At 46.7% G+C, this 22,822-nt stretch overlaps 1 protein-coding gene across 4 annotated transcripts in view; it reads left to right on the forward strand.

Moving 5' to 3' along the window:
• The window catches only part of LOC143425437 (uncharacterized), a 137,909-nt gene extending 115,665 nt beyond the window's left edge, over positions 1-22,244 (forward strand). For 3 of the 4 annotated variants that reach the window (XM_076898209.1, XM_076898206.1, XM_076898207.1), the window contains 7 exons: positions 16,737-16,907; positions 17,289-17,444; positions 17,536-17,769; positions 17,859-18,088; positions 18,400-19,062; positions 19,184-19,558; positions 19,663-22,244. In XM_076898209.1, coding sequence (XP_076754324.1) covers positions 16,737-16,907; positions 17,289-17,444; positions 17,536-17,769; positions 17,859-18,088; positions 18,400-19,062; positions 19,184-19,558; positions 19,663-21,066 — 3,233 coding nt within the window. In that variant the 3' untranslated portion in view covers positions 21,067-22,244. Of the gene's footprint in view, positions 1-11,105; positions 11,236-16,736; positions 16,908-17,288; positions 17,445-17,535; positions 17,770-17,858; positions 18,089-18,399; positions 19,063-19,183; positions 19,559-19,662 lie in introns of those variants that run through there. The other variant, XM_076898210.1, reaches the window with a different exon arrangement.
• Positions 22,245-22,822: the final 578 nt, after the last annotated feature.

Genomic DNA, 22,822 nt, shown 5'->3' on the forward strand with positions numbered 1-22,822 from the left:
CAAGACGTTTCTCGCAAGCTGGTGTCGGGCGTGGAAAATTCGACGGTCGTTGAACGTGATCCGTGGCTCGGTGATGGTGGTTCGAATCGCTGGTCACGTCCAGCCTGTCGTCCCCTGCGGCGATTCTGCGGCAACGGCAGCTGCAACTGCAGCGGCCTAGCTAGGCACCTACACCAAGCGCCTTATCTGGCATCTTTTGAACTAGCTCCAGCCTCTCCCGCGAGAGAAAACACCCGGGAAAAATCCCTGGCCGCCGTATCGGCGGATTTATATACTCGATGCTGCCGCATCGCAGCCCTAACCGCGTGTTGCAAGCAGCTCGGTAATCCGAAAAATCCTGTTCCCCGGTTGTTCCTCAACTTTGCGTCTCCATCTTCGCCGCGGGCTTGAAAATCCTCTCGTCGGTCGGGGAATTTTTTCCCTACCAGTCGCTGCGTTCAGTCACGAGTTTCATCCAAAGTAAACTGTTTCTTATATCTTTTTATTAAAACTTTTCTCGCCGCGGCAATCGGTTGATTAAAAGGTTGAGCAAGGCAGCCAGTCTAATTAAAACGATGTAGTGCCTCTTGGAAGAGTAACACCGTGTTAAAACGTTGAGAATTGGAAAAAGAAATTGGCGAAAATGGCACGGAATCGATGAGTACCACTAAAGTCTGGGAAGCGAAGTAATTTACAAAATGACGCGGGAATTCGTTTCCGCGAGTTCACGGTACGTGCGAGCACGCCTTGATTAATCTACGCTCGCGTTGAAATCGGAATTTCCACGGCAGTGTCATTACCGCGGTGCAATAATCTCCACTTTTGATCCTTTCCTTCCACCCTCGTCCGTGCCTATTCGTTCCTCCGCGCTCTCACTTTCTTCCCCGCTTTTCGTTAATTATTCCTTGAACTTTCATTCGCGCCTCGTGCCCCGCGTCAAAGGGGAAGACGCAGTTTTGCGAAACATCTGGAAAGTGTAGCGTATTCGATGAATGTTCGGGTTTAAAGTGTTGGAAAAATTATGATTGATCAAATTTAATTCAATTTAATTACTCGTTTCGTTGCTGTAAAAGTTTGCGCGGTACATTTTTAATTAAAGCTGCGTTTCTCGTCGTGATATTTACCCCAATCTCGTGATTAAATGCGAGCGAACTGGGTTTCAACTACTTCATAATAATAGCATTGCCGAATGTTTTAAATCTGTACTGCAAAAAATCTACGAATTCAGCACCGCATTTTGTCCAAGCTGTTCCCGCTCCCTCTTTCGTGACGTGGAAAAAATAGCGGGACATATTTTATGCACGATCCAACCTCGGTCACCATCGCAGTTACCCCCTTTATTAAGGATCTTTACTTGTTCTCTCGCAAAGTAAACGCGCTTTCAAAAGAGGCGGCACAAAAGAGTCTCGGAAGAAGCCGAACGTGTACTCAAAGGACTAATGACTGTTGCGTTCGGCTCGAGACAGAGCCAGTGGGGGGTAAAAAATTGGCGACTTGACGAAAGTCAAGGGAGGGTAGTTATGAAAAATTGATCCCTCTTTTTTATTCGTTCAAAGTTGCTTCTACTTCGCAGCAGGGGTGCGACGTTAGACTGTTTTTCGTTATATCTGTCAGCGATTGCAAATTGTTTCGAAATTTTACGAGCGTCGTATACAGTTCCTATTTCAACTTCTCTCGCGAAAATCAGTCGAAAAAATTTTGAAAAACGACTACGCTATATTGAAACAGTCGTCGAAGCGATGGCTGCCCTCGAAACTGTACGAAAGACTAAATTTTACGTCTCTCTTCAAGTTTGCCACGTAACAGTGATACACACGCGCGTAAAGGCGCACAGAAAAGTGCGTTCAGACCCGAGTGAATCGCGATCGAAGGAAACGACAAGGCTCGGTCGTGTACACACCGTCAAAATTATACGCTTGGCCGTTCGGGACCGCGATCCGGTATCTTCGCGGTGGATTGCGGAGAGTTGCAAAAATCGCCAGCAGCCGGGCGTTGCGTTCAATTACAGCGACGTGGCTTCGCAGAAATTTAATCAATCATCTCGCGACGCATTAAAATAGCTCGAGAGCATGCCACGGGGGCGTCGTTCGGGTCCGTGCGGCGCGTCTTCCGTCCGTTTTCATCTCCCGGATATTCTTCGACGGTGCCTACGCGGAATTCAACGACTCGTTACCGTCGTTAAGCTCGTCCCTCTTATCGTGACGGAACGCGTGCAATTTGCATCGTTTCGGGGTCCCCCGTCCCTCGTCGTTCCACCCTCGTTGGTTCGAAGACCAGCGGCACTCGTCGCATCGATTGACTCTGTTCGCAGGTAACGGAGAGGGTTTGCTTAATCTACGGATATACTTCTTCGACATTCATAAGTATATTAAATTACAATCGTACGATATGGTTTATTTTATAACGTTTTGAGGAAAGAAATCTGAGGAAAATGAACGTACTGGCATTGTTTCAAGACTATCGAGGGCTATTGGGAAGTATCATACGACGCGAGCTTATCGAATCGTTCCCACAGCACGTACAAACGAAAAATTGAACAGAATCGTGCTCGCCGTGTGGTCGCGTATCGCACGCGTACACTTCGCATGCGTTTCATATCCCTAAACGATACGTTGTTCTACAGGGGTTCGTTTCGCGATATCAAATGTAATCGTATAGAGGCCTGTGTTCTTTGTCGACACGCTTTTACACGTGGTTCGTACCGAACGGAAGTTGCGATTGCTCTTCGCGTAACTGGCTGCCTTATCGTTTCGCAAAACTCGTCCAAGAGAAAACGAAACCTTTTCTCGAATCTCTTCTTCGTTCGCGTCAGCAACCTTCGAGTGCCGTGTCGATTGTGCGAAAGAAGGAACACGATCGTCGTGCGACACTTGCCGGGTTAACCGCACGTGTTCAATCTCTGCCAGTTTGTTCGAAAGAAGTTTCATTTAGCACGATAATGGGCTATATTTACGAAAAGTATTACGCACTGTTACGAAGTTAACGCGTGCATGGAAACAGCTTGTCGAAGATACAGTTGGAGTTTTGCGATAGTTCACGCGCGTAGCAGTACCATTTTATGCGCCAGTATAAAATGATTTTATTTTTATTTTCGGTGAAGTATTATTTTATAACATGTATTTTCCACAGCTTCGCTTTTAACCGGGTTCTCGTATTTTTTTTGTTGCTGTGCTGTACACAGAAAAAGGAGAAAGAATGGATGCGCGTACAATGGACGAAGCGAACGTTGATGCAAATTTTAAGTGGTCTAACCCATTCACTGAACGGCAGTGAACGAGCATAAAACCGGCTGAAATTCGTTTCCCGTAAACCGTACGAAACCAAGCGAGAACGTTTAATGCAACCATTGAACCATCGTCCTTTGTGCCGGTCTAACTATAATTTTATTAGCCGTTATGGTGGTTGCAATATGCCCGAGCGTTTCCTCCTGTCGTTCGCAGCCAGGAACAAGCATAACTAATACCGGAAGCAATGAAATTTTAACGACTCCGCTGCGTTTCGCGCGATGAAAACCGGTGGTCCGATCGCTTTCATTGTTTACCAAAAAAAAAAAAAAAAATGTATCATCGCGTTAAAAGCGATAAATGGAAAAATTGAACAAGTTTGGAAACACTTTACGTCCATACGGTGGGCGGAATTTGTATGGTAATTCGCGGCCAATTGTGTTTCAACGAGCTTCCTTTGTGACTCAGTCGCAATTGAAATTCGCATTCAGAAAACCGATCGAACCTTGAAGCAATTCTGTTACGAATTTCACCGCAATTGTTAATTATTTCTGCACAAATTAGACAATCGACGTTCCCTTTTTCCTTCTTTCTTCTCTCTCATTTTAAACGCGTATTCGTATCATCGCGTCCTAAAGGAAATCTCCGGTTTCCTGACACGCTAATTTATTCCCTCTGACAAACTGTTTCTTCTCAGCCAGGAAGGAGCATCCAGTGGGAAAAGTCGAGGCGGAATTCGCCGCGAGCCTCGCGGCGGTGCCGGCCGTATTAGGTTCCAGCCTCTTCTGACGAATAACGTCGCGAGTTTATTTCGCTGTCACCCCCCGTGCCGCGGCATAATTCACCCCGCGGATTTTATTACGATTCCGAGCCACGGTCTCCTTACCACTGCGAGGGTGAATTTATTTTCTGACCCTGAAAAGGAGGTTGGAATCGCGGCACGCGATGAACGCCCCTGCCCTTCAAACTGAAAAAACGCGGCGGAAAAACGCTGGGGGGACTGTTCGCGATTATTGAATAACCTTTTAATCGAAACGAGTTTAGTTACGTTGTCCATTTCCAGAGGATTTCTATAAAGTTTCCTTCGAGTTAAACGCGGGTTTGCTCCTAAATATTTTCTGGCTACGAAAATATATCGAGCCTCGATCTTCGTTCCTCGAACACCTGTCCATTTTCACTCGGGAGCGAGTACGCGCACGTTGAAAGCGAATACTCGAGCGAGCAGAGTCGATACACGAATCTATCTCGCGTGGCAATCACATTAAATACCGCGTCGATGACGAGGCGTTAATCGTCCGGCGGCGTCCTCGTGAACCGAGAGTTGTCGGATCGCGAGGCGGATAACGGGCGTCCGGCGCCTGGTGGAAAAAATTGCACGCCTCCCGAACGGCCGAGTGAAACTCGCCCCGGAGGAAAAAAATTATTACCGCAGATTAGTCGTGCCCGCCTCGTTGCGACAGAGCAAAAGCGACTGTCGTTATATTTCACGGGAATATCCCGCAGCCTGACTAACAACCGCCACTCGCAGCGCCTCTACCGCAGCTGTTTCGTCGCCGCCTTAAGGTTCTTACTGTCGCGTTTAACCTAATTACATACTTTCCTCCGAGTAGCCGCGATCCCCGTGCTGGCGCGACGATCTGTTTAATTGCACGAAAAAATTCACCGTTTCCCGTAACTCGGTTCGTCGCGCGCGTTAAGTGGACGCTCGTACACGCTCCGCCCGAGGGTTCTTCTGCGAAGCTCGCGTCGCGGTTCTACCTCGTCGCGTTTGTTCGTTACGTATCGCGTGAGGTGGGTGATTTCACAATGGAGCGTTAAATTTTCGTTCATCGAGACCGCGGCTGGACGTTTCTCGTTGTCTTCGATGGAGAACAGTAAGCAAAGGAGCAATTGAAACGTTTAATGCATCGGGAGGAAGGTTTGCAACGATGGTAAACGAGAAACGCCTCGTTCGCCGTTCGCGTTGTTCAAATTTAACGTCCCTTTAAAAATCGCAGGGAAATACATTTCGCGGTTCGTGCACGGTGCTCGAGGCGGTGCGTGCACACGCGACATGGCGGGTTGCACTTGTGTGCACGTAACGGCCCCAATAAAACGAGAGCCCGTTCGTGACGCTGGGCGGGGTTCATTAGTTAATTAAACAAATTGTGGGCCGCGTGCACGCGATCGAAGGTTACAATCCCATCTGAGACGTTTCCACGCCTGGTCTGCGATTCAATTTCGGCAATGATTTCTCGCGCTTACACGCATGCAACCGGTATTTCCACCGAAATTTCCTCACCGTTTCTTCGTTAAAACGCAACGGACGTCTGCGTTGCGCGGAAATATTCCAAGAAGGTTAAGAATACGCGCGGGGAACAGAAAAGTAGGCGATGTCGATGCCTGGAATGATTAATCGGTTTTTCGAGGATACGTCGGACGTATAAGGGTGTTTGCAAAAATTCCGACGCAAGTATGGAAGAAATTAGAGTAGATCGAGTTTTTTAACTATATCTCTGTACATATATTCAAGGTTAAGATTAAAGAGACAAAAATTGAACGTTAAATACTATTGTTCGTTGTGCGAATTAACTTCATTTTCTCTACTAAAAGCGGTTGTTATGTTTCCAGTCCATTTTTCGCAGTGACGAAGCAATCGTTCTCGATGACACTGGAAATCAATCTGCATGCTAACAGAGGTTGTAAATTGTCGCGGTAATTGCAACACGAAGCGTACACGCGAGTGACTGCGCTTCCATCGCGACGGTCGTTCGCCTCGTGCGACGTATCGGCAGCCAATTAAGCCTGATAGAAAATTGTTGCTAGTGTTTCGTGAAAAAACAACAAAAATATCGCCTTGTCAGCGCGTGGCCGTGCGATTTCGTGTTTCGCGATTTCATATCCGCGTTCGTGTAACACATCGACACGACGTAACTGAAAATAACAACAGCCGTTACTTCACGATACGGTTTATCGGATCAAGTGAAATTTCTCAATCTAAAACAAACAGCTACCGTAATATATCTTCATTTATTCAGGGGAGAGAAGTGTTCGTCGAATGAAAATTTAATGATCTATACCACCATAAATTCTATTCGAGCAATCAGCCAAGATCTGAGAGGAGAAAATGTCCCCTTCGAGTACCCAGGACCGTCGTCTCGTTTGATTTCCACGGTGGAGCCTCCGTTGGAGCGTGACGAACTTCCCCGATAGCATTATCAAAACGCTAATTACGCGGGGACCGTGGCTCATTGGACCCGGTATCTATGCGAAACGATCTGGCCGTCCGAATTATCTGGCTGTTCGTCTACGTTTCCGGATTCGGTTTCAATAGTAATAAGCTCGTTTCGAGGAGCGCGCCCGTAGCCCCGTGGAAAAATGCTATGAAATAGATGCAACGTAAATGGCCGGTGCGAAATTCCCTCGATGGGGTGTCGGGTGAATGTTCGAACGTGACTGCGGTGTCGAATAATTAATCAGCGAGAGCAGAGAGAAGAGGAAAAAAAAAAGAAAGAAAAAAGGTGGGAGAGAAATGAAAAGTGTCCCTTTGTTCGTTTTTCAACGACGAGTCCCCCCGCCTCGAGCAGGCTTTCGACGTTCGAGCGTTCGATTATTCCACCCGCGCATTGTTCGATTCGCGGCTTCTCGCGAGCCCCGATGAAACGCGATTTAACGCGCTCGCGGCACCTTTCCGAGCGAACTCGTGCCGCAGGCTTATAAGTATCGCGATTTGCGGGAATACACGCGTCGAGAATCGACGATTGTCACGAGGCTCCGCTCGAGAACGCCGCGTTCTTTGAGACACCCGTATAGAATTTCGATTTCGCTCGATTCGAGACCCGTTAATTAGCGCCGTTCCATTCGACTACTGTATTTTCTGTTAACCCATTCACTGCCAGCCAAGTTTCGAGCGTTTTGCCGTTGGGCAGCAAGATTTTATTTTCAATTTATACTTATTTCGTGACTAAGTACGAGATATCTCGTAGTTGATAGCGAATGGGTTAAGAGACGAAAGATATTAGGCATGTAATTAATTATTTTATGCTGAAATTGCGATGAGATTGTGCCATAATTGAATGATGTCGTTAAACACCCTGACATTGTGCTACTTTTTACTATGCAAACCAAGAATATCAATCTACAAAGTGATTCCGAGAACCAGGTTACAATTTTTTTTTAATAAGGGTAGAAAGGTAAATAGAAGATAATGTTGCATTATTTAATGAGAATTTTCCATTAGTTAAGCATATGCGTCCTTTGTTGTCACGATAATGTAATGACGCTAAGATCGTTCAAATCTAATTTTATCGGTTATACTTTCTTCACCGCGATAGTTGCAGACTGACGTGGTCGTCAACGGAATGCGCAGAAATATCAGAAATCGTCAGAAAGTCGTGCGCGTCCGCATAAAAATTTACTCGAAACCACAAAGAACGGACGAAGTCGGCGCGAAATTTAGCAACTTTTCAGCACAATTCGGCGTCGAGCGAATGTTTCCATTTGATCGCCAGTTGGAAACGAATTAATCGTTTTCGAGCCTTGACGAGGCCGAGGACTCTCGCAATGGCGACCCGCTGGTGGACCGGTTTTCCCGGCAGAATTGGTTAAAATATGACGCAGCTGCCGTATCAGATTCAACGCCAATAAAAAGGTACGGCAAAGGTTATCCACGCAGTCATTAACGATCGTTCGAGACCGCGAAACGAAGCGCTTTCGTAGCCTCAATTCTATTTTGTCTTCCCTGAGGACATTCGCATCCTGGAGGCGGTCGATCGCGGTCTTTTAACATCATCGACGTGATTCATCGGATCGTTAATTATTGTCGTTTAATCTTCGCTACGTGGCTTCTGAGTTTATGTTCAAATTGATGGGTTACAATTGCGTGGCTGAGTTTTTTATTAATCCTTCACACTCCTCTGACTCGACATCAGTAAATAAAAGAAAGAAACAGATACAACCATAAATATAAATTACGTCAAAGTTTAAGAACTATATTTAATATAATTGATAAACAAAATTGTTTACAAGTAGCAGTCGAAGAAAACTGTTCTTCGAAGTAAATTTCGAGTAAAACACTTTAAATAGCAGGGAGTTGTTGGCAACGAAAGTAAATAATAATACGGAGTGCAAAGAGTTAATAACTTAATCTAAGTAAGCTAAGTTCCACACTGTTGATTCTTTCAGCGCGAAGTGCGTCAGAAAAGTTTTTAAACGTTGATCAAATATCTAGTCGAACCGTAGCCGACACGATTAGAGCTTCTCGTTAAGTTCCATAGTTTCGCGCGAGTTCCTTGAAATCGACGGCGTCGTTGCGTTCGTGTAAATGACATCAACTCGCGCTACTTAGATGGAAACGCGAAATTGAACGACGGGAGATAAGCGTAACAGTTTCTTTCAGAATGTATCGCAGTGTCGGTGGATAAAATTAACGAGCACTCGGGGGTGGACCGAGGGGTCAGACGCGATTGTTTACGGTTAGCTGACGCCACCGTGGAAAATGCGGATTTCGCCGATGAAAGATAGCCGCGAAAGTGGCGGTGAAATATCGGCCGTCGAAGACGAGCCGGCCGAATGATTTATGCGGCTCGATTAATCTAGGTTACGCCGTTTATCGTTCGCTTTGCGTATTCGCATAATCGCCGAGGGGTGAACGAACCGCGGCTCGCGATTGCAATCGTGGGCTGTTCGGTTCTGCTGTCGAACGAGGAACGAAAAGTGCAGAACAAACGAGGCTGGTCAAAGTATGATAACAGCTGGTGGATTTAACGTGATAAGATTCCAGAGTAGCTTCAGATGTTTGCGATCGATCGAAATATTGGACAACTTCTTCGATTCCACTTCGAACGATATGATAGTCCTGCTAGTGGAATTGTCTAGAAATTACCAATACTTTATTGAGAGTTTAATCATGGGCAGTTTTAATGCTTGCAACTTTTGTAATAATTCAGGTAATATCATTGTCGCATCAGAAGAAGAGGGGGATAAGAATAAGTAATTATAAATCATTTGACAATAAGTTTGTTTACGTATTGTATTGCATATGGAAAATAGAAAATTCCGAGTTGATCCGAAAAAGAATACCACGCGGAAACTCGCGGGTGTTACGTAAACCGCGTCGAAAACAGCGATAACGCGCCGTCGACGGGACCTCGTGGAACCAGAAAGGGAAGAAACTCCGCGACGCGGCCGCTGGCACGATGATAACCGTATCGAACCGCATTAATCACCGTCTCCCCTGACTCCTCTACTCCCTGACGAGTTCCCAGACGAGTTTGACACGCTCGAACTCCGGCTTGAACGACACGAATTACAACGCGAATTAGTTGTAAACCCGGCGTGGAGCGATCCAGGAGCGTTGAACGGCGTCGATTGTAATTTATCAAATCGGCCGTTGGCGCCCACACTTCAATCAATAGGAATCTTCTGCCCCCCGGGTCCGTGAACTCTCTTGTCTCTCGTATGATGCTCGCGCCTTGTGTGTCTGTCCGTGGCAGCGAACCAAACGCGCTCCTCCACGGTCTGAAGAGGGCAATTTAATCGGGCCGTACGACGCGGCGTTTCCCTGTTTTCGAGGACGCGATGGATGCTGTTCGCGCGATACGACGCGCAGTCGCGTCTAATCCGTGCTCCATGGAAACTGGAACTGTGGGATCGGACAATTTTCGGGGTGACGTTGATGGATGCTGGCGGTTGGTAAACAGATTTGGTACAGTTCAGATTGGCTGGCTCCAGTTCGCTGGGATGCAGTTGTTAGGTGTTCGAAGGGACGTGGGTGGTTGTGGGTGGCATTCGATGCGAGCCGAGGGACTGGAGGTGATTGCGCTAGCTATGAAATGAATATTAAATGAGAGAGAGTACGCGAGGATTCGTGCTGGAAATTTTTGTAAATTAAGTAGGTTGAAAGAGACATTCAGCGTACTGTGCTAAAGCGATGGAAGTTAGACGAAGTATTACCTTTGTACGATTAGATCGCGGCTGCGATCGCTTGGTAAACTTAATCCGTTTAATAAAGCGATTATCATACCAGCTTTCACGCGCAATTATCTTTTATGTTAGCTATAAAACGTTTTAACACTTTCACGTTCGCTGATTCTCTGCATTCGATCAACTGCCACAACAGTATACAAATATAGAGCGATCAGATGCGAATCGGCGGATATTAAATTAAGAGATCGATAAGTAACTACTTGGAGGAAATCAAACCAGTCGTATCTAGAACGCACTGCGATTTACGAGTGAGCTTATCTACGCTAAAGGCCCGTAACACTGGAATTTCATTAATAGTTAACGATATAAGTATCTGTCATCTCGTACGTGGTTTCGTCGACGCGAACGATCGCGCGAAATAATTTCGAACGATAATAACCGTCCTAATGGACGTTTGCGTAATTCTCGGTGCGCGTCCAACCCTCTTTACCGCCGCGTAGACGTACGTTACGTGGGTACACCTACACGCAAGCGTGGAGCCGCGCGTCCGCGTGGAAAACTCTCGAGGCAAGAGGCAAGTGTGTTCACCTTAAGGCCTTTAGTCGAGCGCCGCCGCACGCGCCGTAAACATCATGTGTTCGTGTCGCGGACCTCGCCGTCTGTTGCCCCTTCCGCGGCTCGATTATCTCGCGTAATCCTCTTGGTATCGACCGGCTTGTTCGCTGCCGATTTCGAGACGTTCCCTCCCTCTGACCCCTCGAATTCGGTGAACGATCGATCGAGCCTGAACGAAGTCGATCCGATTATCGCTCGTCGCTCGACAAAATCGTCGCGAATATCGCTCGCCTCGATACTTTCGCGAGTTTGCCCGCTGTAACTGGTGACAAGTGGTTCCGCGGCTCGCGAAGGATCCCAGTTTTCGTGGCTGTTTGTAAACATCGTTCCTGTCGCGCACCACGAACGACTCTCTTTCTTTGTTCGATTCCCAACGATGCTTTCATCGATGGTGGATGTTAATCGAGATTAATAAACAGCGAAGATCGACCGTTTCATCAGCCGTGCGAGGCAAAGATGCTCGCCAGTTTCGGGAGCAACGAGAGTATACTGGGCTTCCTGACAAGCAGAGGTACGTCGACCAACCTGCGTTTCACGTTCAATTAGCGGTCGCAGTTGACCGTTCGCGTTCTACCGTGTGCGACGCGTACTCTTATCGCGAGAAAGCAGATAGAAAGTAGGCTCTCCGGACCGCGAGATCGCTTTCATTGTGATAAGGGTGCCTTTTTGCTCCCCCTTCGGGCCACTTCGTCGATGCGTCGTTCTTAACGCATCGCTGGTGTTATATGGCCGACCAACCTTTCATCAAGCTGGATTATCGCGATCGTTTCATCGGAACCGTACGTGGAGCGGTAGAGAGGTTTTTCGTTTAGAATTTGAAATTGGTAGGTTCGTCTCGTGCAGGAAATAAACCGCTCGAGCTGTTGAAGACTCTGGAGGAGTTTATCGTACGGTGATGGCGAAAGAATATTAGCGCTCGCTTAACGCAAGAATAAATTCAAAGAATTCACAGCACAACCAGTTCGACTGAAATGATTCGTTATCGATAGAGTTTTCGAACAACTAAGCTGAATCATACGATGTCTCGCTTATTGCCGATGAAAATTCTGTAATCCACGAAAACGAGGTTTAATAAAAGGGGTCCTCTTCTCGAATAGATCGAAAGCGAACGGAATCCTCTTGTTATTTAACGAGGAAAGTGTGCGCGGACTGTAAACTCGCATTGTCGCGTTCATGCGTCGAGTGGGGGACGCGCTCGCCCCTGGACTCCCTAAAAATTTTATAGTTTCCTCGTCTCCGCGAGTATAAACGACGAGGCAACGAGATACGTGTCGTATCGCCGAGGAGGATCGTGCACGAACGTGGCCAGGCATTAACGCGACTCGAAAACTCCACCGACTCACGTGCTCCTCTCTCTTTCTGTGCCGGCCAGTGGATCCTTCTGGGCATACAAATTGGACGGTTTCTCGTGTCCTATCGGACCCCGTGGAACGGTGGCGGCCTGCGAGGCTAACGGTAATCCACCACCGCGTTATTCGCGAGTTACGAGGCATACACCGCGCTCGCCGTGTTATTTCATCGCTTGTAAACGTGGAAAGTGCATCGCGCGGTGCACACGGTTTCGTTTTCGTTCGGAACGAGCAGTCCGCTCGGGTTTGTTCAACTGTAAATGTCCATTAACGTTGCGCCGATTTTTCCACGCCTCATTTCTTTTCTTGCTCCTACTTTTCTGTTACGATAGGTCTGCACGATGCATCTGTTAATGTGTTTCGTTTAAATTTTTTGTTCCTTTTTTGTTAAGAGGTAGGGATAGGTTTAACGCGTGTATCTTTTTTATGAAACAATTTTTTATCGTAGACTTTACGAGATAGGGTATATCAGGTAGAGCAAACATTTCCTTGTTATTATATGCGTACACCATGTATATGGAAATCAATAACCATTGAAAGGCAAATTATGCACCCCTATATTGTTGATAGCTTGCAAGCACGCAATTTGATAAATCATCGAGTACAGGTTTCGTACGCGTAGCTTCGCGAATCTGAAATTACAAGTAACTTGACGATCAATGCGGTTTTATGTTTCTCGAAATATTTGCACGACTTCGGTAATTTAGCATTCTCTGCACTCTGACTGAAAATTCGAGCTGCTCAACTTTCTACTCTTATACGTGCGCGTATATATCTGTATTCGGTCTTCTTTTAATTGGTTATTAAAATTAATGTACGGATAACGTTGTAAAACATGACTCAATTACATTACATCTGAAAAGTTATTATCGGAAGAGGTAATAGCGGCGTGTCCCATTTTTTCCCGCAAAACTTTTACTTATCCCATGGAATTTGCCTTTTCTCCCTATACTTTTATCATTATTTCAAACTAGAGATACGATCCGTAGGCTCGAGACACTGACAAAAAACCGTAGTAAATTACTCGTCGGACATTGCTAATTCATATGTAATTGCTTTCTTGTCTAAATGGACATAGACGAGAGTTTAAGAACGCTCGTTTACCGAGACATTAACGGGACCCGCTCGAAGAAAATTACAATACTTCCGTGCATAATTTCTTAGGTACACTCTCTTAAGTCGTATCGATTGATGATTATTGCAAAACAAAACGCTCAAGAAATTACAGATAAAACATAACCAAATCCCCTCGTAAAGATAATCAATTTCAGCACAACTGCCAATATATACTTTTAGTTCGATAAAAACGAAATTGTTTGAAATTCTGAAATTCGCGGAGCTCGTGCGAATCGATTTTTACAGGCATTACTCGCGTTTCGGTTTCGAATCATGTGTGGAGTGCCATTGAAAAAGATTGTACCGAGAACGGTTGAAATTCGCTCGTTTCGAACCAGTTTTAGCAAGGTTAGAAGCGAAACGTTATCGTGGATAACGCGAGGAGCATCGGACGCGGTCGGTTTCGAGCGAGTTTCCTCGCCTCGCGTAAGTACGTTTCGCGGGACTTCCGCTCCCATTGTTATCGCTGGTCAACGGCTTCGACGCGCGGAAAGCGTCGATTCTTGTTTGATCGACGAAGTTAAGCTTTGTCCGCGATTAGGGCTCATTGTTCAACGAATGACTGCACGGAAACTTTATGAATGGTCTGTCTCTGGCTGGACAATCGGTGATTAGTGAGCCGCGGTCGCGGCTATAGCCTGCGCCAGACATTCGGCTGTTCAAGGTCGCTTACTCCACTATTACTGCTATTCTATAGGTGCTTCGCGGAACCTTGAAGTCCCTCGCTTTCGTATCGAACTCGAAAGAAAAAGAAAGACGAAATCTCTCGCTGCGATGAAGTATTTTAATATTCCACGTTATTTTGCAACTTTCAACAGGATCTTACAATCTCGTGTCGCAATTGTGCAATATGGCGAGCACTGAATTTTAAAGTTAACCGCCGTCGTAAACGATTTTAATAATTTCGAAAATGGATGGAAACTCGAAGCACAGGGAGAAGTTGTTACCAACACGTTTCCACGTTTATTTTATAACGCGCCTCGCTTTTATGCGACGCGAACGTGCACCGAGTTCGCCGTATTTTTCTCTGACGGAAAGTTGAACGTCAGCAGGCTGGAAATTCGACGCGAGCCACGGAACGAGAATCCGATTGATAAAGTTGGCCCGAGTTTCTTGCGTTTCCTCCTCGCCGACGCGGAGATTCGCGTGCACTCGCGTAGCTGGACAATAACGAACGAGATACCGTCGCATTCCACGTCGACTTCGTCATTCGTACGGTCAACCTTTGACGGCGACTCTGAACCCTGCTACGTTCTCTGCTCTTTGTCGAGTAAATGGTTTTTCCTTTTCTGCGAGATAAAGGAGGAAACGCGTGAATGAAAGAGAATTTCGCATTGAATTATATCATTTCGTAAAAGTGTAACACTGTAGGATTTGTAAATTCTATTTGAAGAAAAGGCACTGTTTGTTGCTCTTCTTAAACTAACTCTGTGCTGTGCACATCATTTTATACATTCATTTATCGAACCCTCTCGATTGTTTTACTCTTATTTCTCTAGGCACACACACGCTCTTATGCATAAAATTTTAGAATATATTCAGGAAACCGCTCTCCGCAATCACATTCTATCTTTACAGTTACAAACGTCCACACCTCGTTCAATTCAAACACTCATTCCTTCATTCACTGCACCGTACAATATTATTACGATAAGAGAAAGTATTTCTCGTTAGACACTTTGAAAGAGTTAAGAAATAGCATAACTTTTTTCTATCGCTGTTTCGACACTGCTTCGCGCAGTTACCTCCTTTGTATCAATTATTTACTTTTCTATCCGAGTGACTCGCACGACACCGCGCGATCCGAATTAAAAGCGATCTTGACACTAATTCGCAAGTAATTGATCACCTCGATAAGCCCAGCCGGCTGGATCTCGCGCGAGAGCGCAGAAAAGTGCTTGTTTAGGAAATAACGCGCGTTTAAGTGCTCACTCGAGCAAAGCTTGAAAGGACCACGTATATCGAGAGTGCCTACACGCGTGCCCTTCTAGTTGCACTCGCGGGCTCGTCCGCGATGGAATGCCCTGTGACGCCTTCGCGCGATTCGCGAGAATCTCATTCTGAACCGCTCGACTCGCTTAATTACCCGTCGCATTACGAAATCGGGGACGGCTCTCGATGAGCGTAACTTTTTTCTATCGCGACGAAATAATCGGAGCAAGAACGATTCGCAGGGACAAACCAGATATTAATCGGAGCACCTTGTTGCAGAATCACGACCGATTAGCATACAATGGCGCGTTATTTTCTTACATTTTTTACGCGGTTATTAATGCTTTCCACGTATACTTACATCTCCGAGGTATTTTCGAATGAAAAATATTTAATGGCAGCTCGTAATACTGCGAAGATTTATGTTTAAGAGGGGAAATCGCGAACGTTTTGCGGATAGTTACGAGTAACGGTTGCGCAATCTGCTTAAGCAGTACCCTCCGGGCGAAGAAATCGACTGTCGCCTGTTGCTTTACCGGGTACGAGTTAATTTCGTTAATTATCTTAACGAAGTCGATATTATCACGTGCGGGTAACGATTCACGATAATTGTTACGCCGCACGGTGGAGCATGTGCAGGTCGCCGGGTGCTGTACCCTCGTTCTCGTTCGCGACGCTTCCTTGAAGATAGTTAGAACGAGATTTGCAAGAAAGCTACGCACACCAGCAGTGAAATGTTTCAAAATGGAAAAAAAGCTACGTGTTTGTAGAAATAACTGGAGACTTGTGTTAACGTTTGTTTGACGAAGAATTAGTAGACTGTAGAGGACACGTTAATCGGTGTACAAGAGGAAAATTCTTAAATAAACGAGACCATAAAGCTGATAACAAGAGTGAGAACGAGATAAGCAGAATAATAGATCGTCTACTATTAGATCAGAGTTACATCTTCAAATTTCAACTACATCAAAGGATTAAAAATTGTCCGCGTACGAGAATACAAGATAATTAAAAACTTGCGAGCATCCTCCGAATGGCTGTACCTAGTGACTTTACTGATTGCAACGCACCACATAATAATGAGCAACTGTTAATTCACTCGATTCGTAGCCGAAACTGTTAGAGATTCAATTAGCGTCTCGCGCGAGTGGTCGATGAAATTCCGAAAGCAACCAGTTTAAGGGTGGGCAGGATCTACGGGGGCAATTAAAACCGTTTGTCCGTTCCTCAGCCAAGGACTTTCGCCACGGTTGCACGAGGTCAGGTACACGGGAGTCGCGGTACGAGGCCTCGTTTCGCATTCGAGGAACACGGGCGAGCGTGCGGTTACCAGATGACCGTACAATCGTGCGGATAATTAGCGCGGAACTGGTTTCATCGGCGGGTCGTTCATAATTCGTGTCTTCGACCATTACCCAGCTACCCAACGATCGCAATCGTCGAACACAGTTCTTCCTTTAGCGTCCGCGGGAAAGTAGCGCGTACGCACGTGAAACATCCACTTTTACTCTCGGTATCTTCATTTTTCCCGACAGCTACGCCGGGTCTCGCTCGCTTTGCTCCTAGGTATTCCGCGGTGGTTAATCGATTTCGTTTCGTTGGTTCGCGGTTGCAGATTCCCAGGATGTCGACCTGGATGCCATCCTCGGCGAGCTGTGCGCTCTGGAACGCCGCTGCGACGGCGACATCGCCGCTACACCTGCGCCCGATTCGCAGAGGCAGGGTCGACCCAACAGCACAAGAATCACGCCTGGCGACAACACTGATATCAGCAAAAATGAAGGAGGTGAGTTATCCAGCGACGATTTAACTTTGTTGGTCGAAATTTCGAATTACTTTAGTCTAGAAGTGGGATTTATTTTAAGTAGAATAAGACGAGACCGATTCGGTTATCTTAAAACGATTCGATGCGTTGATAAACATTTTATTTATATTTTACGAGTGTCATTTGCTACTAGAGTAATTCAAGTGACGATAGTGTAGACTATAATGCTTATTAATGCCATGATATGTTGAATTTTTCAAGCTATTTACACCTCGTAATTGAATATCTACTATTTTAGCTTTTCTTCATTCATACAGCACAGATCGAATACGAGTAGATGACATAGTTGCGGGTAAATTGTAATCGTAGTCCTGTTAAACAGCTGTCAAACATTTGTTCCAGCTATGCGCACCGACAGTCCTGACAATGACAGCGCGTTCTCGGACACGGTGTCGATGTTGTCCAGCGAGAGTTCCGCGAGCAGCAGCGGTTCCGGGCACAAACCACCTCAGACCGCCATGCACACAGGTCCTCAGCAGCAGTCTCACCAACTTATGGGTAAGTCTCAGAACATTCGAGAATCGAACAGGATGCGTCGAAGTCGAAACTACGAATTTTACATCAACTCGTTCGATTTTCTCTTTGACAGACGCTGCGAGCAGAGTCAAGGCAGAGAAAATCCGCTTGGCGTTGGAGAAGATGCGCGAGGCCAGCGTTCAGAAGCTCTTCATCAAAGCGTTCACTTTGGACGGGAGTGGGAAAAGCTTGCTGGTGGACGAAGGGATGAGCGTTGCGCACGTGTGCAGGCTTCTCGCTGACAAAAATCACGTGCCAATGGATCCAAAGTGGGCAGTAGTCGAGCATTTGCCCGATCTTTTCATGGGTAAACATCTTATTCCTCGTACAATTTGGTTAAAATGATCTAATGAAAAATAGCAGATGCTTCATCCTGGTCGTGACGTCGATTTTCAGAGAGGGTATACGAAGATCACGAGCTACTGGTTGAGAATCTGTTGCTGTGGACAAGGGACTCGAAAAATAAGCTGCTTTTCGTCGAGAGGCCAGAGAAGACTCAACTGTTTCTTACTCCAGAGAGGTTCCTATTAGGTCCATCCGACAGAAGTGCCAGCGAATACGACGATCATTCGCGTAATATTCTCCTCGAGGAGTTCTTTTCGAGCAGCAACGTCGGAGTACCAGAGGTAATCAATTTTTGATGTTAATGCTTTTGATTTATTAGATCGTAGATTATGTTATCTCGTGGCTTATCATTGTACTTCCAAAGAGGAAGAGATAATGTTTTTACACGAGCAATCTTGGAGTAACATGCTCTTGCTTAAAAAAAAACTGTTTATTAAAATGAATTTCTAACTCTAATTTGGAAATGATAACACGATTTAAAAGTAACGGATATAAATAAATATCACGAATACACAAATTACAAATGAAAATATTAACAATATTAATCCTAGATTTATTAATTTACTTATTCTAAATTTGATTATTTATTTAGGTCGAGGGACCATTGTATCTGAAATCTGACAGCAAGAAGGGTTGGAAGAGGTACCACTTCATTCTCCGTGCATCAGGCCTCTACTATTGGCCGAAAGAAAAGGCTCGTACCGCGCGCGACCTGGTCTGTCTGGCCACGTTCGACGTGAACCAAATCTACTACGGCATTGGATGGAAAAAGAAATACAAAGCCCCGACGGATTTCTGTTTCGCCGTGAAGCACCCGAGACTGCAGCAGCCGAAATCGACGAAGTACATAAAATTCCTCTGCGCGGAGGATAACTCGTCGTTGGAACGGTGGATAGTCGGCATCAGGGTGGCCAAGTATGGAAGACAGTTGATGGAGAACTACAGGACCCTGGTCGACGAGCTTGCCCAGGAGGACCTCGATATGCTGGCCCACGCGCGATCCTGTTCCGTTAGCTCGATCGCTGTACCAGCCCAGAATCAGACCCAGTACAACACGACCAACGATAACGCGCGTCAGTTCACGGAGAACTCGAGGCATAACACGGAAGTGGCTAACACTAGACAGTACGACGGTCAGAGGCAAAGTTACAGTTCCGAACAGCGACAGAGTTATAATAATGACGGCAGGCTGAGTAGAGCCAGCAGCTCGAGTTCCAGTGGATGTCTGTCGGACGGAGCACCTAGCAGTTGCGAGGTAATTAGACGAGATTAATGGTTACACTTGGGTACCGAATACCCTGGATTTATATGGACTCACGCGTATCTATAATCTACTGGATCATCGTATAACTGTTTCGCTCTGTATCGTATTACAGGTAGCTTTCGAGTGCGGCGAGTTTCCAACAGGTACAATAAAAAGGAAGCCCTCGATGAACCCCAAGTTGCCCTTAACATCTATCACGAGACAGTTGAAGGAAGTAGGTGAGACGGTTCGCGACGAGCCAGATTCTTGCCCGAGTCCGACGAGCTCAGGTTCTGGTACATTGACCAGAAGGCACAGTCGAAGAAGGAGCGGTACCGATTCGGATGGATCTGGAACGTTGAAAAGACATCATCGATCTGGTAATGCAACACCAGTTAGCCCTGTACCACCTGGTACACCGGTTCGAGAAAGGGCGAGTCCAATGGGATACAATAGAACCGAGAGTCAAGAATCCAAGACACCAACGAGTCCGATACCATCGTGTATGGTGAGTATTCCTTTTAATTCGCATTGGTTCTATTTTAGGGTTAAAAAAATAAGTTATTTTCAAGTCAGACAATTGGAACAATACATATTTATGACTTTTCATAGATGGATTCGATCACTTCGCTACCACCACCGCCATCGCCATCAAGGGTTGCCGAGGAAGCAGAATCGGACAACGAACCGCTCCCTCCACCCCCGCCAGAGATGTTCCGATCAAATCTTTCCTTAGATTCTCTGCCGCCGCCTCCAGCACCTGGTGAACTGCCAGTCTGCAACACTCCGGAACTCACCGGTTCCTCGTTGAGCCTGGCATCCCTTCCGCCACCCCCGAGTCCTCTGGTCGGTGAGACGGGAACTATTCGACGCGCCAGGCCGAAACAGTCCACTCCTACAAATTCTATAACTCCCGAGAGCACTCCAACGCACACACCGTCGAGATCCGCCAACAATCAGCAGATGTATCCAAACGCCAGCAACTCGACGATGCAGAATAGCCAGAATTACAATTTGAACGCGCAGAATGCTGTCCACGCGGGCAACACAGCTAGTTCGGTGTCCTCTCCGCACAGTTCCTACCCAGGATCGAGCGCGAGCACCCCAACGTACGCTCCGAGTTCTCCGAACTTCGCCTCGCCGCCTCCGTTCGTTCCTCCGCCTGCTTACGGCTCGCAACAGCAGCAACAGCAACAACAACAACAACAGCAGCAACAGCAGCATGCCAACAGTTCCAGTTTAACCAGACAGAACTCGAAGGCGGAATCGATCTATGGGAGCCATCAACACAACACGGTCCAGCCTATCAGGCCAAATCCTAACATGGACACCGTGCGACGAAGTGCCATGAAGCAAGGTACAGGCCACTATGCGGTCCCACCTTATCTAGCAGAGCTGAAAGCTGCCTCGAGCCCTCAGCCGCAGCGCAGAGTAACCATACAGGAGCCACCAACATCGCCCAAGTCGAAGACTGGCACTGGCAAGAAGATCACGTTCAATCTTCCGCCTCAACAAGAGCCAGGTAGTCCAGCGTTGCCACAGAGGAAACCTATGCCACCAAGAAGATCGGACAGCACGAGGCTCACGTCTCCCAAGAAGCTCGCCGCGTCCGACCAGGCGCCTCCTGGTGAATTCTTGAAGGATCTTCAGAGAGTGATGAGGAAAAAGTGGCAGGTGGCGCAGAAGTGCAAGCTGGACTCGACTACAACTCCGCACGAGGTCCTCGGTTTTCGCGATCCACCTCCCGCCGTAGCCGACTACTGGGAAACGAACGTGTCGAACTGGGTACAGGAGCACTATGGGGCGGATAATCTGTACGAGAATGTGTACACGACGGATCCACACGCTCCCGTGGAATACGCTTCGAGTCCGGCTCGACAGTCGACCGTCAGATTCGCCGACGAGAATCGAAGCATCAACATCGTGAACGCGATCGCCAGTAAAAGAAGGCCACCGCCGCCACCGCCGAAAAGGGCGGAAACAACCCATCTGACCACCACCAGGGCGATGCACTGACAATAGCAGATGCTCCAGCCCCATCCCGAAAGGCGATGGTTTTGCTGTTTGTGCAGCTGGTGGAAGGACTAACGAGGCAGCGAGTGTAATTCGCTTTGTTCTATGTGATTCGATCACCGTTTCGAGGTCCTAATATCGAGTCCACTGCGCGGAATCGTCCTCTGCGTCTGTCGTGTATCTTCGTTCGAGCGAGGGGCGAAGGGAAAAAGAAGGAAGGTCGACGACTATATTTGGGAGAACTTCGGCTTTGCGTTATCCGCGTACGCTGCATGGAACCGGCTTGCCTGGAAATCGTTCGTGTCTCTCTCGGAAGTTGAACAGCCACGACCCGTTCCAGGATAATCGATGCACGATCCCGAGGACGAGGGACCGGTCGATACTGCCAATCGAAACTGATCACGACGGACGAGCGTCGGGCCAGCGCCTCGACCTCGTCTCGTTCGAATAGGAGAATTTTTTTTAGCGACAAGTTTGATACATCGGGGCTGCAGGTTGACTACTGACGAGTTCGATGTAAAACATCGCGTCTCAGCGCCTAGTTCTCGACGGCTGGTCAAGTTTAGGGCGTAAGAGAAACAAAATACTGCCGCACATATTGAGGATGTGATATAATAAGTCTTAAGCTGCTATTTTCCGTTGCCTCGTCACGGGGACCAAGATGGCCGGCGAGTCACGAGCGGCTTCGATCTAAACAGGGTCGAGAGTTGGAGAGCCGTTGAACGCGGTCCTCTTGGTTAGAGGCGAACGAATTTAAAAAAAAAAAGAAATAAAAAAGAAAAATAAAAAGCACACACGAATCGCGGTTGCATTTCTGTGTGCAAGCAAATAATCCAGAGTTAACTAGGCTTAGCTAAGTATCTCTGATGTCTGCTGAATACGCGTTAAGCAAGAGTGGAAGGATATTTTCTTTTTGCGTTATTCGAAACGAACGATTTTATCGTGACGTGAACAAAACGACGAGAGTATCGGACAGAAATTTTTGTTCAAAAGACGAAGGGTGCTTCTCACACACACGGAATGGAAAACTGGAGGGAAGGAAAGAGACATTTCTCTCACGGAAGGCACGAGACGACACGCACTGCGTTTTTTCTTTTAAATGCCTCGTACATAGGTGTGTATGTATAGGAATGAAACACGTATGAGCGTTTATATCAATATATCGACTTTTTGATGCTGTATGTTTAGATGATATCATACGATATTGAAATATCCTCTGCGACGTGTACACGATAAATGCATAATCTATTCGATGGACCTCGACCGTAAACGCTACACACGACGCTACTTGTTCTTCGCCGTCGAGGCTACACACAAGATAACACAAAGAAACACGCACACACACATACGGATACGTACAATTTCTTCGACCAACGCGATCATTACGCCTAGCTCTAACGTTTCATACTACAACTCGAGATCTCGTAACATGCCATTTTCATCTCTTCTTTCCATTCCCGTTTCGTTGCTTCAACTTCTCACGGAATTATCCACGAAAATGGAACGAGACGCGTTAAATGGGAGACACTAACGTGTCTCTTTGTACGAATAATTACGTACGAACCACACAGAACACTTTTCTTTACTTGTATCACTTAAATACATCCAACGTCACCACTCGCTTGGTGCATTAACTTGACAAACTACCATCCGAAACTTTGAAATGATCGAAATCGAAGACATAGAATGGGCAAGATCTCAAAAATGACAGATCTCAAAGGAAGTTGAATCTTTACACCGCGTCGTCTCATCTACTACC

The sequence above is a fragment of the Xylocopa sonorina genome, chromosome 7, assembly GCF_050948175.1.
Source record: "Xylocopa sonorina isolate GNS202 chromosome 7, iyXylSono1_principal, whole genome shotgun sequence".
NCBI lineage: Eukaryota > Metazoa > Arthropoda > Insecta > Hymenoptera > Apidae > Xylocopa > Xylocopa sonorina.